General features: G+C 33.5%; 1 protein-coding gene across 1 annotated transcript in view; it reads left to right on the forward strand.

Annotated features, from left to right (window-relative positions):
- LOC133172095 (RAB11-binding protein RELCH homolog) overlaps window positions 1-20055 on the forward strand; it is an 86779-nt gene that overhangs the window by 11492 nt on the left and 55232 nt on the right. Inside the window, exons 15-24 of the mRNA XM_061306903.1 lie at window positions 170-350; window positions 4057-4213; window positions 4373-4496; window positions 5586-5634; window positions 5874-5965; window positions 6090-6196; window positions 6548-6647; window positions 6774-6856; window positions 7292-7355; window positions 8744-8882. Coding sequence (XP_061162887.1) covers window positions 170-350; window positions 4057-4213; window positions 4373-4496; window positions 5586-5634; window positions 5874-5965; window positions 6090-6196; window positions 6548-6647; window positions 6774-6856; window positions 7292-7355; window positions 8744-8882 — 1096 coding nt within the window. The remainder of the gene's footprint in view (window positions 1-169; window positions 351-4056; window positions 4214-4372; window positions 4497-5585; window positions 5635-5873; window positions 5966-6089; window positions 6197-6547; window positions 6648-6773; window positions 6857-7291; window positions 7356-8743; window positions 8883-20055) is intronic.

Genomic DNA, 20055 nt, shown 5'->3' on the forward strand with positions numbered 1-20055 from the left:
GCCAGTCATACACAATCTCTTATACATATTGTAAATTTTTTGTGCGAACAATAATGATTTTTTCCCTTAAAAGGTCACTGATTATCTATAATTAATCTTTAAAATAAAGGACTTAGAAATTTATTCTATGAAAGCTCTGCAGAGAGTAAGATATCTCTATGTATTTCAGAGTGCTCTGGCAGCTCAGAAAGCATCAAACTGTAACCACATTCCATTAAATGAGTCACGGTTCATGAGTTCCATGTCAGCATTACAAGAACTGATATCATTCCTCTACATATCTGTGATAAAGACTGGGCCCTACCAGAACAAAATTAATGAAGTCCTGCATAATGTTGTGGATGTTGATAGTAAGGCTTTATTCTTTTATATATATATATATATACAGGTAAACTTCGGTATCTCGACATCGGATATGTCGACAACCTGGGATATGTCGAGGTCCGTCCGCGGTCACGGCAGTATTTACTATATAAATGATTTGCAAAAACTCTGATATGTCGACCTCGGTAATCTCGACAACCCTGGTTATCTCGACGTATATTCACAGTCCCATGAGCAAAATTTACCTGGTATATGTCGACATCGGCAATTTTCTGCTCCACTGAACCTAACTGTTTGTCAGATAGGGTCGCTCGTCACGCACGGACGGCTCCGGGTATCTCGACGTCGTCAAAAATTCACACCTTTCACACCCATGTTTTGACTGCACGCTGCTTAATTAATTCTATAGACTGTGTTTGTAGGTGAATCCCAAGCCCCCTCGGCGTCTTTGAGACGTTAATTGCTTAATGTTCAGCTTGGGTAATATCATTGCTAAATCTACACGATTCTGCTTAATTTACAGGTGTTTATTTATGTCGAAACCTAACATAACTTTTAAAATTGAAAAAGATAACTAAATTACAAAGAATAATAAACATATTGAATAAATTCAAACGAAAGAATTAAACGATGTTCTAATAATATTTTGTAGTTAAAATGCATTCAACAGGAAATAATCGATTAACGACAAGATTAACCGAATCATCCGTAATTCATGCATCTGTAATATCACTACGTTAGTTTAGATACACATATCTCTTAAAAAAATAATATTAATGCACATTCTTCCTGAATGAAATAAGAAAAAAAAATGATTACGCATTTAATATGTTTTCGTATCTCGGATGTCGACTTTATCATGTTTTTACAGTTCGGTTCGAAGTTTACAGAGCGCATTTCGTATCCTGTTCTGACAAAAAAGCAAGTAACACGCGAATGCTGGATGGAAAACTACAAAAATTTAGAATGATTTCGATAAAGAGAAAGAACAGGTTTTATAAATAAGATTTTAAAAAATAACTTCTTAGATTTTTAATAAAAATAGAGGGATTGCTGAAATAAGTTGACCTACAGTCTATATTGAATTCATGTACGTATAATAAGCTTATACACATGTATGTGTTTGGTTATGCAGTGAAATCTTGGACGTCAAGTCTCAACTCTGATATCTCGACACCTCGGATATCTCGACATTTTCCGATGGTCCCGTCGATGTCGAGACAACGAAGTTTACCTGTATATATATATATATATATATATATATATATATATATATATATATATATATATATATATATATATATATATATTAACTCACCTGAGCCAAAGGCTCAAGTGAGCTTTTCTGATCAAAATTTGTCCGTTGTCGTTGGTGTTGTCTTCGTTGTCGTTGGCGTAAACTTTTCACAATTTCAACTTCTTCTCCAGAACTACCGGGCCAATTTCAACCAAACTTGGCACAGAGTATCCTTGGGTGAAGGGGATTCAAATTTGTTCAAATGAAGGGCCACGCCCTCTTTCAAGGGGAGATAATAAAGAATTAGTGAAAAATTAATAGCATCTTTTAAAATCTTCTTCTCAAGAACCACAAAGCCAGGGAAATTGAAACTCATGTGGAAGCATCCTCAGGTAGTGTAGATTCAAATTTGTTCAAATCATGACCCCCGGGGGTAGGGTGGGGCCACGATGGAGGATCAAAGTTTTACATAGAAATATATAGGAAAAACCTTTAAAAATCTTCTTCTCAAGAACAGCAAAGCCCTAATTGGTCATATTTATATGGAAGCATCCTCAGGTAGTGGAGATTCAAATTTGTCCAAATCATGACCCCTGGGGGTAGGGCAGGGCCACAATGGAGGATCAAAGTTTAACATAGAAATATATAGGAAAAACCTTTAAAAATCTTCTTCTCAAGAACAGCAAAGCCATGATGAGTCATATTTATATGGAAGCATCCTCAGGTAGTGTAGATTCAAGTTTGTTCAAATCATGAACCTCGGGGGTAGGGCAGGGCCACAATGGAGGATCTAAGTTTAACATAGAAATATATAGGAAAAACCTTCAAAAATCTTCTTTTCAAGAACAGCAAAGCCATGATAATTAATATTTAAATGGAAGCATTCTCAGGTAGTGTAGATTCAAGTTTGTTCAAATCATGACCCCCGGGGGTAGGTGGGGCCACAATGGAGGATCAAAGTTTTACATAGAAATATATAGGAAAAACCTTTAAAAATCTTCTTCTCAAGAACAGCAAAGCCCTAATTGGTCATATTTATATGGAAGCATCCTCAGGTAGTGTAGATTCAAGTTTGTTCAAATCATGACCCTCGGGGGTAGGGCAGGGCCACAATGGAGGATCTAAGTTTAACATAGAAATATATTGGAAAAACCTTTAAAAATCTTCTTCTAAAGAACAGCAAAGCCATGATGAGTCATATTTATATGGAAGCATCCTCAGGTAGTGTAGATTCAAGTTTGTTCAAATCATGACCCTCGGGGGATAGGGCGGGTCCACAATGGAGGATCAAAGTTTTACATAGAAATATATAGGAAAAATCTTTAAAAATCTTTTTCTCAGGAACAGCAAAGCCCTGATTGATCATATTTATTTGGAAGTATCCTCAGGTAGTGTAGATTCAATTTTGTTCAAATCATGACCCTCGGGGGTAGGGCGGGGCCACAATGGAGGATCAATGTCTGAAATAGAAATGTATAGGAAGGTATCTTCTGATGAAGAACTGCAAAGCCATGATTAGTCATTTTGATATGGAAGCATCCTCAGGTAGTGTAGATTCAAGATTGTTAAAATGATGACCCCCGGGGATAGGGCGGGACCACAATGGGGGATCAAAAATTTTTTACATATAAACATATTGGAAAATATCTTCTTCTCAAGAAATGAAAATCATGTTTAGTCATTTTGATATGGAAGCATCCTCAGGTAGTGTAAATTCAATTTTTTTTTCAAATGTTACCCCCCAGGGGTAGGGTGGGACCCAATGGGGATCGAAAGTTTTACATAAGAACACATAGAAAAAATATTTCTTCTCAAGAACAGAAAAGCTATGTTTAGTCATATTGATATGGAAGCATCCTTGGGTAGTGTAGACTCAAGTTTTGTTCAAATGATGACCCCTGGGATAGGGAGGATCCACAATGGGGGATCAAAATTTTACAAAGGAATATATGGGAAAATTTTTTTTAAAAATCTTCTCAAGTACAACAAAGCCATTTGTTATATTGACATCGAAGCATCATCAGGTAGTTTAAAATTCAACCCCCCCAACCCCCCCCCCCCCAACCCCCAGTAATCTTTTCAATACTGAACTGATTTGTGTCTAGCTAATGTGCTCAGGTGAGCGATGTGGCCCATGGGCCTCTTTTTTTTTTTTTTTTTGCTGTTACCAGAGGATGCAGTGTTATTCACATTTTCTATTCTATCATTCATTTAGCAATTTGCATTTACCTCATTCCCTCTAAAAAAAACAATGTAAGATATCTTCACTTACCGATAACTAGTGCATGTTTCAAGGCTTTCTATATGACCTTATTTTCTTTGTGCATCCATCTATTTCTAATTATACATGTATGTGCTTCAAAAAGAAGTGTGGCAATCAGCATTTATGTCATGCGTATTAGATTGAATCTTCTGATTTTGCAGAAATTCATGTTTAAGACTTAATTTTCAAGAGGAAAAAAAATGTCAATATTCCTTACTTTTATTCTTTGCAGTATCTCGGTTTCCCAAACCCAGCTCATTGCTTACAGATTTTAAGGTGGTATGTGGTGACAAAGATCAATTATCTGCCCTTGTTCACCTGTTTGAACATCATATTGGTCAAGAATGGTTTGAACCATGGGATTCATTTAATTGGGTTGTGAACAATTTGTAAGTGAACAACAATATCAGATATGCATAAGATAATAGACTACATGTATGTATGAATATCAATCAGGTCAGATTTATGCCATTTGTATATAAATAAATTCAGGTTAAATGTGTCACAGAATAGTAACCTAATGTACATGTACCTTTGATTTTTTTCAGAATTCCTAGATTATTAGAAGTTGTATTAGGTGCCGGATTAGCCCTACCTAAAATAGTTAATAGTCTGTGTCGTTGTTTCTTCTTGTTGTCTCGGACGTTTGGCAAAGTGTTCGTGGAGAAAAAGGCAAGTTTTATTTCCTCTTCTGAACCATTGAATGAAATGAGCTATTCTGAAAAAAAAGCGTCTGGTGTCATTGGTGTAGTCTATAAACTTTTTACAGCGTTTGGGCACATAGGGCTAAAATTAAATTAAAAAAAATATACATTGGAAGTTTTTATGGTAATAATATTTCCAAGAAAAGTAATACCAAAGACTAGCAATAAATATACAGGTATTTGCTTGCAGCATAGATTCAAGTATGTTCATATATTGATGCTTGGGGTTTGGATAGGGTCAGAGCTATACATGTATATGAGAATTTATAGGGGTAAAATAAACTTGAATCATCTTCTCAAAAACAGCACGGTTATAATGTCTCTAATTGGAATATTAGCATACCAATATGTTTGAATATTGACTCCTAGGACTGGGATGGAACCAGAAGGGAGTGTCATATTTAAACATTGGATGCTATAGAAATAATAAGAATTCTTTGTTTAAAAATCAACAGTTCCAGAAGAAGTTCAAATTATGTATAAGCATCATCATGTAATAAACGTTCAAGTTTATACTCTTGACAGCCATGTGTAAGATTGGTATGGGGTCAAATTTTGCCCAAGTCTGTGTTTACATCTGAACATTTTCAGCTTCTTCTCTGCAACCATTGTTCTATGAGCAAAGGAATAAAAAATTGAATTGATGGATTTATGGATATGTAGAAGTGAGGAGGAAGTCACATTTTTATTATGTGGTTTAATCTCACTATTTCAAACCCTTGGATATTTTGAATTTTTTTCTCAGCCCAATCGAGTTCTAGATAATGAGATTTGACTGCAATTATAAACTTGCCATTCCATGTATCCATTACAGGGTTATATTGTAATCAGGTGACCTTTAAGGCCCTTGGGCTTCTTGTTTAATTTACATATGCACTTGTATGCTCACATTCTTTTGAACCTGTGACTCAGGTGAGTGTTGTGTCCCAAGGAATAGGTAGCATTTCCAGTTTATTTTCTTTTTGTAAAACTACAAATGTTAAATACTTTACTTTACATACATGAAATGAATATATTTTATTCATATTGATCCACATGATTCTATTTTTGTATTTAGATGAGACCAAAATTCATAGAGCTGTTGGTTTTGACAGATGAGCACACTGGTAATTATACATGTATATGCTAAAAGATAATCATCATCAGTAAAAAGTAAAATTCATTTAAGAAAGTAATGGTATGACAATCAATTATATCTTTGAAACCAGTGAATTCATGTCAGAAATAATAGATATTATGTTGTCTGTTTATAATATAAATGTACATGTACATGTCATGCTGATGCATAAGGTATATATAAATTTTATGTCGTTAAGTATATCTATTGCAACCTTTCTGCACTCAGACCACCGCGGTTATGCGGCTGCCAAACAGACCAGTGTCACCACCTGTATTGTCCCTGTGTATGCAGCGGGAGTCTTGTCAGCATTTAATTCTGTACATTCCTTTCTAGATTTACCTTTTCTTACATATTAATTCCAAACTTTCTATCGATAATTTTTAATCATATTTTTGTTTGTATTTTTTTACCATTGTATCTATGCTCATTCTTACTTACTAGGAGGAAGACAGACAGCAGCTGATTCAGTTCCTACAAGAAATCCTATGTACTTTATCCATGTATCAAGCCCCCCTAGACAGCCTAAAGGCAGCATTTACTGAACTCAGGTAGGTTTGATAAAACAGTCCTAAAGACAGCATTTACTGAACTCAGGTAGGTCTTATAAAATAGTCCTAAAGGCAGCATTTACTGAACTCAGGTAGCTCTTATAAAACAGTCCCATAGGCAGCATTTACTGAACTTAGGTAGGTCTTATAAAACAGTCTTAAAGGCAGAATTTACTGAATTTAGGTAAGTCTTACTAGCCAATCTAAAAGCAGCATTCACTGAACTCAGGTAGTTCTTACTGTGTAGGTGTGCATAGTTGCAGGAATTTCTTAATTTTTTTTTCTGGGAGTTGTGCCCCTTTTGAACTTAGAAGTTTGTCCTCCATCATATTATGTCTTGTCTCTCCCTAGTGCCAACCCCAGTAACCATGAGCTGTTGTTGACTGTCCTTTGGGATGGAGTGGTGCACTCCTCTTCCCAAGTCCGAGCTTCAGCTGCAAGACTGTTTGAGGCAAGTAATTCTCATGTTCAAGAAAACAGTGAATTCACACAGAATGTAACTGTTCTAATATCCATGAAATATGAATATAAAAATGGTGTAATTTTTAGTGATATCACAGAGGGTTTTTTTCTGCAGTTGATGGTGAAAGGTGTTGGAGAGAATCTCATCTCTACCAGAGTCTTTCCTGCACTAGTCACACTTGGAACTGATGCTGAAATGTGAGTACATTGTTTGGAAATATACATGTATGTGTCATCTGAAATGACAGATTATCACAAATATGTGTGCTTGACAAATTCTGTATAGCAGATTTTTTGGTTTATTTTAGTGATTTGGTAGTAGATTGCTAAATTTAAATCGATAAGTTTGCACCCTCACTTATAAGTACAGAGCACAAGAAATATAGCTTTGATCAATCTTTTTACCATTGTATCTATATTTTGGTTTCTCTTAAACTCTCATATAAATCAAGATTCAAATGTACAAACCTGCGGAAAACTTTAGAAAATTTACTTCCTCTCTCTCTGCACTGAATGCAAAAAATGTTCCGCCAAAGTTATTGGCATATCTTTTCCCAAGTAAAATGGCAAATTTTACACTTGCTAAAGAAACCCGCTATACAGTAATACCAGAATCTTTTTGGTATTTTACAGTAATGTCAGAACAGCTACCATTCCTGCTCTTGGAGCCATAATAGAGAATGTGTCTCTTGTTGATGTAAGTATTTGTAAAGTTGACCCTTTAAGAAATCTTCAATTTAACACAAATAAAAAATCTACAAGTACTTTGCTATTGTAAAGCTCTGCACTACCGTGTCCTGTGTGTTACTACAGCTTCATATTTAAAATCCCTCTTTTCCTGTAAGTTCAAATGCTAGATAGAGTATTCAAGGGTTGTTTAAGAAAACCACAAACATTTTCAACACTTTTTTGCTTCACTAATACTATAAACTTGAAAATTGGCATGCACTGTAATTAGTGTTGTCAACGAGTACCCGGTTAACCGGTTAATTGTCAAAAGATGTGAGTATCGGTTAGTAAAACTGCTACAGTGTACTCGGTTACTCGGATATACATGTATAGACAAAAGTAGAAAAGGAATGCTATTTTGTTCAAAAGCGATTACTTACACGCCCATTTTATTTATGGTTATTTAACGTTATAGACTTGATGATCGGATCTGACTAGCATTTCACAAACACGACCAATTTGTTTTGATAACACTTAGTTTTCCCAGTTTATCTAATTGAAAGCTTTGATTGCAAAGGGGTATATACAATTTAAATGACCGGGGTTAATTATAATTACCTCACTTATACTGTGCTAGTCCGCAGTACAGGATTAATTTTAAACAAGATGCCGCCACAGCCATCAAAAGCATAGATTCCTAAATGTTTTAAAAGAATTTAAATCCAAAAGGTGTAAAATATGTAAAATGAAATTAACATACACAGAAATGTAACTGAAACCAGTGTTATATAAAGGACACCCCGCAAAAATTGCTAACTATTATGGGATATTCAAGAACAAATTCATTTAGAAATTTTAATTTGTCTTTTTGTAATTAAAAATATATGAAGTGCATCTACAGTGCATTTGATATTGGCCGGTATATAAATGTTAAATATGGAAATTGTAACGACGTTACATATATAACAGTATGTATTGAATATATACTGGGAGCAAGGATGTTTCGAGGTCTGAAGAAAAACCATGCTAGTAACCGGGTACTGGATAGGAAAAGTAAGCAAGTAACTAGTTACTAAAAATCATCCGATCCGACAACACTAACTGTAATGAACCTTTTTTGAATACCTGGTACACTAGATTTATTACCTCAGATTCTAGAAAATGTACACTGGGTTTGTTACTTTTAGATGTTAAGCAAAGTTGTTTTTGTTAATTTTAAATGTTAGACAAAGTATACATATATTAATTTTTTTGTGATTTTCAGATGTTTGGCAAAGTATACATAATTTGTTATTTTTATTTTCAGATGTTACACAGTGTAAACATACATTGGTTTGTTAGACGAAGTATATATATAGTTTTTGTTATTTGCAGATGTGAGACAGGGTATTCATAAATTGGTTTTGTTATTTTCAGATGTTAGACAGAGTTTACATGCAGTTTATAACCTTTATGGATGACCCAGTCTACAGAAATGAACATGAAGTCATAATTGAGTTGATTCGCACACTCGCTCGAGTTGGTCCAAATGCTGAGCCTCGTTTCCGAGATGATTGTAAGTACATTTTACACTCTTTAGTATGGGATGTGAGGAAAAGAATCTGATCCCAACAAACAGACACACAGATAAATGCAATATCTATGCCCCTTCATGTAGCTTTTCTATTAAGAAGAAAAGTTAGAGTTTCAGTTTAATATTATAACAAGATTTAAGGCATAATCCAGTAGAAAAGTAAAATGACAACTAATTTTCAAATCATTCTGGGGCAAGACTGCATGTATAGCACACACTCTATGTATTGTATACTGTAGATCACCAAATTTTCATGACACTTTATTTTCATGAGATAGTAATATTGTATTTATAAGCAAGATAACATTTTTGTGATTTCTTGTTATTGTTCTATTAATCTTTAATAATACTAGTATACGCAAGAATGAAATTTTCAGAAACAGATGGCCTCGTGTAATTACACGAAAATAAAGTTCTCCCAAATAAAAAGGGATTTACAGTATACTCTTATAGTAATACATTAATTCTAAAGATTATTACATTTGTATTACATTTGTTTTCCCTTTCCCATTTCTTAACTTGAGGAAAAAAATCCAAGCCATAACTTAAGATGTCTTTTGCATTCATATATTTCAAACTTGCATCATAAAACAATGAAGTTTAGATGGGATGCACTACACCAAAAGTTTTGACTTGTCGTATGAATTAAAACTTATATTAAGACGAGCTGACAATGTTATGATGTAGTTATTTTTGAGCAGTATGAAAGATGGATGGCATTAATGAGACTTTTCAACTGGCCCTTGACATTACCCCACATCATACTTTTGCACTCGTTAATGTAACCCCATTATAAGAAAACCAAACCTTTATTGGGGGTTATGGTTTATTTTTGTAAATATCCACTAGTTGTTAATTGAAAAGCTACCCTAGAGGGATGAGGGAATTATTTAATGTCTTTGTATGCTGAATGACTCTCTGTTGAGGAAAAATATCTAGAAACTTGTAGAGACACAAACATATGTTCATTTGTCATTGTGTAATGAACTATAACCAGCAGCTAAATTGCTTTAAAAAAACACATAGGAAATGCTTAGATCCCCAGCTCTTCTCTGTTTACAATCAATTCTCGGTCAGTTTAGAATGAAGGGAAGTGATAATTATTGTTCTGGTTGGATGGATGCCAGTTCTCAATAGATAATAGACATTCATCATCTTTTGATGTGCTCTATTTTTAGCTCACTTGAGCCATAGGCTATAGTAAGCTTCTCTGATCAAAGTTTGTCCGATGCATGTATGTTTATTGTTTTGTGGGCAAACTTTTCACTTCACTTCTTCTGAACCTCTACACCAATTCCAGTCAGATTCGTTGCTGAGCATCATTGGGTGAAGAGGTGAAGTTTATTTAAATTAAGATCTAGTGGGTATAAAGGAAGGAAAATTCTTTAAAAAATGTGAAATTAGGATATGGTCATTTATTGAAAATTTTCTCAAAAACCAGAAAAGACAAAACTTAACAAAAAGTTTGTTAAAGATAAGATTTTCATTTTTTTTTTCTTTAAGCTCGCGGGCTTTGGATTGGTCACACTTCCACTGAATATAAAAGTTTTATATTGGAATATGTAAGAGGAAAATTTTAAAATCTTCCACTTAAGAAAATTAGGACCACATTTAGTTGAAGATATACCTAGGGTAGAAATATATAGACTTTTTCAATATGAATAGGGATCCTCTTTGAAATTAATATCAATAAATTGTTTCTGTCAGGTGAGCATTGTGGCTCATTAGCCTCCTATTTTGATGGTATAATTTGCTGTGGTCAAACACATTACATTCTGCTTAAAACAAAAAAAAAACCAATTTCAAAGTAAATGAATTTATTTGAAATAAGGATTTAACGCTTTTGCTAAGGTTCACATCTATTGTTATTACATTTCTTTTAGTCAAGTTACAATTTGCACAGTATGTTTTTACTTTCTTTAGAAATGATTAGGATTATTCAATTAACTAATGTTTAAGAGCCCAGTCTTGTGATAAGGATGAAAGCAAGGGAGAATTTCTTGTTTACTTTTAGAAGTGTAATTAACCTGCTCTTTCTTATGTCAGGAACTGGTTAAATTGATTCTCGAGTGTTATTACCAGCATCCAAACATTTCACCTTAAGTAATGCCAGCTTCTTAGGGATGTTCTGTTCAATGTATGCTGGAGTGAATTATTTTAAAAGAGGGAGGAAAAAATTGTCTTGTCTACAGATGATTGGTGTGGTGACATAGTGATGTGTCAAAATGCCACAGTTCAAAATTTATGTAAGATCATTATATACTTTATCAACACATTGTTTTATTTTCGTTACTTCCATAACATATTACCCAAAGTTGATAAAGAAAAAGTCATTTGTTGCAAATGTTGGGTTAGATTTTATTCATGTGTGTAAGAATAGAAAATTTTTTGATTTATTTCACAAAAACAATTTATTTTCCCTTTGATTAAATTGTTTTTAAAATTTAATTTATGTTTTTTCCCCAAAATCTAGATATTTATACAATCACAATTTGATGAGGCTTAAATTGCTGAATACCTTCAAGTATTTTATAAAATAAGGTGTGGCAATTTCTTATGTTATTCTTCTGTCCATAATTATTATAATATTAAAAAAAAAAACAACATACACTGTAAGATAAAATATAACTGCATTTTGGATACATACATGAATTTGACAGAGAACAGGGAATGCTTTGGATCAGCTGATTATCATCATCATGTTAATGTTTAAGGATTTCTTATGAATAATTAATGCAGTTAAAGGATTAATTATTCATGTACATGTGTATATTAAAATTACTTAACGCAATCCCTCAAGAAATGATAATTGCTTAATTTAATGTTATTTCTTGTATTCAGTTAGTAATTCTATGATCACTCCCATGTCAGTCTAAAAGTTCATGACACTGAAAAGATAAAAAACAAACACTTGTAAAATCATGGTCATATAGCAAGTATTGCTATGGACAGGAACTGATAATCCGTGTGTCTTCTAAACAGTTTCTTGCCTGCTATAGAAATTGTTTTGTCAGAATACTAATTAGGATTCCCCCTCTCATCACAAGCATACAGATTAAATTATTCTCAGCAGTAACTCCCTCTGATGTTTTTCTAGGCTGACTTCTGATTCCAACTTAGAGGTTAAACACATGGTGGTCTGGGTTTTTGTTCACCTTTTTTTAGAATACATCCTTGACAGGTGTAGGTAGTTTAATTATACACTTTATTTAATTTTGGGGCATTTATCATATGGTATGACATAAACACAGTTATGTTTTGGTTATTATTAAACAGTTGTTCAGACTGATTTTGCAATCATGTTGAAAATTTATGTTTTTGAGTGCATTGATGATAAGCATCAGACTCAAAAATGTAAATAATTACTGCAGCTCATAATTAAGAAGAGGTGTATGTATCTTAAAATTATTAATTTTTGTGAAACTTAAAGTGCATTGAATTTCAAAACAGGACCATAAGGAAGTGTTTTTCTGAGTGTTATAATTATATTTTGGTCATATAAGGAATCCTACAAAATTTTAAGGAATAATTGTCTATTTTTGGCATGTATGAGGTTATAACTAACCTGAAGCATGTGATTATTTCTATAGGTCAGTTACTGTAGATGTACTTTTTTCTGTGTGGGAAATAATTTATGCTATGTACATGGTCCGAGATTTTCCATGGAAATTTTTCACAGTGTAATTACGAGCAGTTATTAACTGAGTTAAGACATACACTTGCAATACTAGTCCAAAATATCTGATGTTTTCCAGGCTATTTTCACGATTTTGATATTTTATGTGCCAGGAAAATGTCAGAACCAGCGCCATTATGAAAACTGGAAATTTCGCTGTCTCCACCCGGAGTTGGTTTTCGATACTTACGTACCGAATTAAATGTCGAACTCAAAATTTATCAGTAGAACAATGCTTCTAGTACTCACCAATATCGATGAAAAGAAAACATCACTCCACATTTTAATATGGGATTTGTAAGATTTTAAAATGCACGAAATGAAAACAAATCTCAAGAGTTAGATAAAATGTTTTCATCGTATTGTATATTTTATAAACGAACCATAAAAACAATGTTGATGAGTACTAAAAGTATTGTACTATTGATAAATTGTGAGTTTGACTTTTAATTCAGTTCGTAAGTATCGAAAATTGACCCGAGAATGTTGCCTCCGGTTGGAGGCGGCGACCCAGTTTATGTAATGGCGCGGGTACTGGCGTTTTCCTAGCACGTAAAATACCAAAATCGTAAAAAAGCTAGGAAAAATGTCAGATATTTCGGACTATTGCAATACAAGAAATCAGCATAATTTTTTACCCAGGGATTGAACAGATGCTGTGATTTCATGGAATTATAACCCTGTGGAAAAAAGTTCATTTACAGTTTCATCCTCATATACATCATAAAATAAACATATTTATTTATTTAAACATTTTTACCTCGCAGTTACCATACATGCCAACTTTTGAAAATTCCCATGGGGGATTTTGCGCGTGATGACAATTTTCAAAGCTTTAAATTCGCGACATTTTGTCGTGAAAATAAATGTTTATCCCATTTTTTTTTTAATTTATAATATCAATATCACTTGTTAATACAATTTAAGAATAATTAATACAAACAAATTTTTTCCTTCCAAAATTCAAATTTCTTTTTAGTTTAACAACATTATGTTTGAAAAAGACACATAATTTGGTGAAAATGTACAACTTTCAGTTCAAATAAATTTTTTTGGAAAGTTTTAGAAATATATATATAAGGTTTTGTTACTGTACAGTTTCTGGGAAACATTTGTTAAATTCTATATTTACATTTTACACAATTAGAATTTCCTTATTAGACATTAAATTGAAAGAAATATTGAAAAATTGCAATGCATTGTGTGTGTGAGTGAGTGTGTGAGTGTGAGACAGAGAGAGAGAGAGAGATAGGAAAATTTGTTTGTGGTATGTACTTTAAATAGAAGTGTCATTTTATTCCCTATTAATAAGTAGACATCATGATGATTAATTTTATCACACACACAAAACAATTTGAAGAAATGAATTTACTCTTGAGATCATCAATTATTTATAACAAGGATACCCCCTATCCAAAACAAAAATTAAAATTGTTATAATCATGATGAACTTTTTCATATTAATCCTGGCAGTGTCGTGTGGGTATTCCCTTGTCATATTACATGGGGGGGGGGGGGGATTCAGTGTACTTGAGGTATAAGACTTTTTTGTTTCATCTAAATTATTTTTATCTCATTTTAACCGGTAAAATTTACAATATTTTTATTACAAGCAGATAAAATCAGCAGCTATGCTTTGTTGTTTTCTACTTTCGTTTTTAAGAAACGATCAACAAGGATTAATCAGTGTTAATTCCGATTTTGTTGATAGTTTATCATATCACTGTATTTAATTTTTGTTTTTAATAAAATGATATTTAATTAACCCCTAAATCTATGTGTTTCACTATGCATACCCCTTCTGACTGAAAAGTTTAATCCCCTAACTGCTCCAGGCTATATGTTACCTGTACCTGGACAGCTGTGTGCGTTCAAGCGAGAAGTGATTTCCTGTGGCTAATTAACACCTCTGTCTGAGTTAAATAAACAAAGGACTAATCTGTGTGCATTGAATAAACAAGTCTGATATTCTAATCCCGATTGACAAAATATTGCGGTAGGGAAACTCTGAAAATCGGAAATTTTAGGGTGAATTTCTTTCAAATCGGGATTTTAGGGCAATTTTGCTTTCCCGATCGGGAGAGCGGGATCAAAGGGTAAAATCGGGAGGATCCCGCCTAAATCGGGAAAGTTGGCATGTATGAGTTACTGTAATCTACCTCTGAATCAATACTGTAAACATGGATATTTTTAAGAGATAAAATTTTGCAATTCCTATAATGTGACAGGGTTTGCAGGGGGTGGGGATTTTTGCAGAAGTTAAAGAATTCACAAAATATTTTGGTTTGTACATTACTTTAAACAGTCCATGCTCTATGTATGAACAATTTCTAAAACTAAAACTAGGCAAGCTATTGACAATCAAGTTGATTAAACAAAGATATCAAGTCTCATTTGAAGTCATCATTTCGCAAGTTTTATGGTCAATACAATGACCATGTCAGCACATACAACCTATCATTGAGTCAAATGCTGACTAAAGTTTTTCATACTAATTGTTAGGTCATTATTTATACACTGAAATGTCTACAGATTTTTCCGTTTTTTTTTTTTCATGACAAGGAGCACATGTGGGGTGTGACTGGTTGGCAGGGGATGCTCACTCCTCCATGGCACCTGATCCCACCTCTAAATTTTGAGGTCTATGTTTACTCTGCTCCAAATTTGTATCATTTTATTGGACTTTTAAGATTGAATATTGTTCGTTACCTTAAAATTTCATCCATGTAGTGATAAATTTTGCAAAACTTTACTCAATGCAAAATTCACAAAAAAAATCTCCCATGCTTGTTTACAGTGCTTAAAGACAGTAGATAAACTTAAATAGCAGTAATTTTCACATGTAGACTTCACAACTTTACAACTATATACCTTATATCTTACACAAGTAGACAATATACTCAATTGACCAACATTGTGTTTATGAAGATGGTGCATGTATACCTTATGTAGAGGAATATAACTGATCAGCATTGTACACATCTTGAGTAAACAAGTGAACTATTAGCTAGCATTATATACCTGTAGAAAAGTACATAACTGTCCAGCATTGTACACCTGTAGACAAGTACATTACTGACCAGCATTGTACGCCTGTAGACAAGTACATTACTGACCAGCATTGTATGCCTGTAGACAAGTACATTACTGACCAGCATTGTATGCCTGTAGACAAGTACATTACTGACCAGCATTGTACACTTGGAGATAAGTACCTTACTGACCAGCATTGTACACTTGTAGATAAGTTACTGACCTACACCATACACCTGTAGACAATATAACTGACCCACATTGTACACTTGTAAACAAGTACATAACATGGCATTTTACATCTGTAGGCAAATACATCACCATCCTCACAATGTCAAGGTTTTGTGATTTCGGAACTCCACACAAACCCTTGACATAAGTCGCTATTTATAAGTTGGGCTAGAAAGCTACCATTTCATTTGTTCCTGGTTTAGGACTGGAACCAATCAGAAAACAGCTTTTATTGTAGGTAAGTTTTGTAAACAAATACGACTTGTCTTTCAAATGGAAAGTGTTGATATTGTAGGATTTGTGACTAGTTACATTAAATGAAACATCGGGGATTAATTTTTGGAAGATCATCCTCCTAACAATCACAAAAGATATGCTCTGGAGTTGGGCCATTTGAAAATGATGAATTTGAAAAATGTATCCTCATTGGTTAGTTTATAATTACCCATTACGTCATGTGTAACCACAAACCCAACTTTTAAATAGCGACTTATGTCAAGGGTTTGTGTGGAGTTCAGAAATCACAAAACCTTGACATTGTGAGGATGGTACATCACTGACCAGCACTGTACACCTGTAGACAAATACATAACATGGCATTGCACACCTGTAGAAAAGTACATAAATGACCAGTATTGTACATCTGTAGACAAATACATAACTGACCAGCATTATAGACACATACATAACTGACTAACATTGTGCATAAGTAGACAAGCACAAAACTGACCAGCATTGTATACAAGCAGACTAGTACATAACTGAATGACATTGTGAATAAGTAGACAACTTCATAACTACATGGCCAGCATTGTATAGAGGTAGACAAGCACATAACTGACCAGCATTGTACAACTGTAAACAAGTTTATTTACTGACCAGCATTGTACACCTATAGACAAGTACTTAACTGACCAGCATTGTACAACTGTAGACAAGTACATAAGTGACCAGCATTGTACAACTGTACATAAGTTCCTAACTGTCCAACATTGTACACCTGTAGACAAGTGCATAACTGATCAGCATTGTTACCTATAGACAACTACATAACTGACAAGCATTTTACACTGGTAGACAAGTACATTGTACATCTGTAGACAAGTACGTCACTGACCAGCATTGCACACCTCTATACATAACTGACCAGCATTGTACACTTGTAGACAAGTATATAACTAACCAGCATTGTACACTTGTAGACATGCAAGTACATAACTGTCCAGCATTGTACACCTATAGACAAGTACATAACTGACCAGCATTGTACATCTGTATACAAGTACATAAATGACTACAAGAGTGGCATTGAAGAGCTTCAGTTTTCCCATAGTAAAATACATGTACAATAAAGATGATAGCATCATCTTTTTAAATGCCAAAGTTTCTTGGATTTATATGTATTTGTTTATGTTTGATTTTGTATTTACATTTTTGAGCAATTGGTTCTGAGACAGAACATTTAAGTAGGGACCACCAAGGGTATATGCCGTTTATAGACGGAGATGATTAAATGTAATATCTATAATGTGGATGTTGGTATGATTCAGATCAATATAGAGGTAGACTTTATTACACAGAATGTGCCACACTATGTCTGTGTCACCAGGGACCTATTAATGTTAGAAATAGAATATCAAATTATAGATAGGAAATCAAACAATCAGCTTTATATATATCCTGTCATCTTCAGCTAATGGAAGTGACTAACTAATATTTTTTTGCAAATAAGAATTCTTGTATCAGTAAGAATTACTACAAAGAAATTTTAATACCATCACACAAAGAGTACTAACCTCTGCCTATAATCTATTGTTGAGTTTGCGTGGATGAAGGCCATTTTGATTCATAGACTTCTCAGTAGAGAATAATTCCTCTGCCATGTTATTGATGGAATCAAGTAAGGAAATCCTTTATCATTAGATTGACACCGAAACAATTTGTTATTGAATCAGAGAATTCTCCTCCAAAAATTTCATTGATATCCCTAACCGAGATGTATATGAACAAGACAACTTTTAGGGTAAACGGTTACTTATGTAAGCCATTTCTTTCAATTTACGGTCTACAAACATAAGATTCAGCATCATATTCTTGCTGTGTTCATAATTCATAAGAATTTTAAAAAAATGTGCAATCAATACAAATTGAATAGCTGTAAAATTCAAAAAGTAGGTTGCAGTGACCTACTTTTGTTTATGCCTTATTTTATTAGGAATCAAAATGCAGTTGTCAGACCCAGTTGTCAGGTGCACTATGATTTGTCAGACAATCCTCACAATTTGATACTAGAGAGTGAACCAAGGTGGTAACTTGTAAATTTAATGTTTTTGAACTCAATTTTCTAGGTCAAGTTGATCTGGATCAAGTTAATGAAGATTAACTTATGTTTGTGGATTAACTCAACCCAGTGTGTATACCGGTATGATGCTAGTTAAGCCATAAACCTGAGATAATAAAGGTTAAGTGGACATCAGACCCTATGGGAATTTGTTGGAAAAGCGCCAAATTATCACATTTTCCCTATATTTTTGGTATTTCTGCCCTAGGGATTTCCTTTTCAGTCAAATACATGAAAGTTATTGTAAAAAGGCACCAAATTGTGAAATTTCAAAAAAGTTGACCATCTGGTTTGGTCTAGGAATTATTACAAAGTTTATTTTTTCCCAATGCCCAATACTTCTAAATTTGCCATATTATGGCATACATTTTCGTATATATTGGCACAAATGAATTATTTTGGTAAAAAATAACCATGTTTAGATTGCTGGTATGTTTCTTTTGATCTTCTGTCAACAGTTTTTAATAAAATGTCCATGGACGTCTTAAATACTCAAGCAAGTTATGCGTCATTCTTCAGCATCATGCATTCTTACAGACCAGAAAACAGTGATGTCCTGAAAGCCATTGCAGCGTTTATTCCTATTTATTGTCTTAAAAGCACATTTTAAGAACCATAAAAGTAGCAGATAATATAATATAATGTTAATTTTGTATTAAAATTACAATACTTAGGATAGGTGTTACATTGCACCTACGACTGCATTAAACTAAAAAGCTGCGCAAAGATATGCACACTCAAATTAGACTCGGCCTTGTTAAACACAGATCCCTGGAAATTTTAGAGGTGGAATCAGGTGCCTAGGAGGAGTAAGCATCCCCTGTTGTAAGCTTCAGACTGAAATAAAATCTCTTATCTCCTTATCACTGTTTGAACAATGGCAATAGATTGACTGGGTAATACATGTTTGAAACAACTTAATGCAATGTGACAGCATACACATATTTTAAGTTGATCCATGTTCAGGCAGCTAGATTGAGGTCCACAGTGATTCAGGCTGTAAGTGATCTGTGTTTCTTCACAGTATCCATCTTTTTATAATGTGTAAAAAATTAGTATATAGCCTATCTGAGTTCACTAAATATCTGTTAGATTTGCAACTGTATCTTGCACTTTATTTTTTTTCAGAAATAATCAATCAATCCAGTCAATAAGCTTGGGTACTTTGGGCCCAATGTTAAAACCACTATTTATAGAATATGGTGCAGACAGGGGGACCTGATGAAAACTTTTCAGACATTTTATGCAATTAGCAATCAATTGAATAGTGGAGAAAATACATTACCATTATTGTTTATCCTAAGTTTTTCTTTGTTTGATTTAGTGTTTGTCTTGTCTCAACAGTGTTTTAGAGTAAGCACTGTATTTGTAAATGTAAATTGGGTGTGATGCAGTCACCATATATCCAGTTGCATGAACACCATGACAAAAGCCAGCTATATTAATTGCTCTATATATATAAGCAATGAGCTCAGCTAATAAAAATACTCTGGAATGACTTATATAGCACCATTTGTAGCGATATTGTTCACTGTCGAGGTTTTATCGTTTGCAGCCATTAAATCAATTGATATGTTGGAAAACTACCTGACCAATGTAGTTTTCATATTAACTGCCTTTATCTTAACCCCTCAACATAAAATCAAAATTCTGCAGAATATGAAATGAGTTCAAAATTGCATTATGAAAAAGACTCTGATATCACTTTTATTTTATAAAAAATAAAGCTCCATATTCACAACATTAAGTTCACTCTACCTAAAGGTTAGTACCTATAAACATATGTTCTCTGTGTAAATGGTAGGAGACAGCGTTCTGTATAATGCTTCAGAATTTTCCATTTCAATTTCTCAAAAGTTGATTCTTTATGCCTC

The sequence above is a fragment of the Saccostrea echinata genome, unplaced genomic scaffold (assembly GCF_033153115.1).
Source record: "Saccostrea echinata isolate AGI-Se365-2 ecotype Australia unplaced genomic scaffold, CSIRO_AGI_Sech_v1 ptg000054l, whole genome shotgun sequence".
NCBI lineage: Eukaryota > Metazoa > Mollusca > Bivalvia > Ostreida > Ostreidae > Saccostrea > Saccostrea echinata.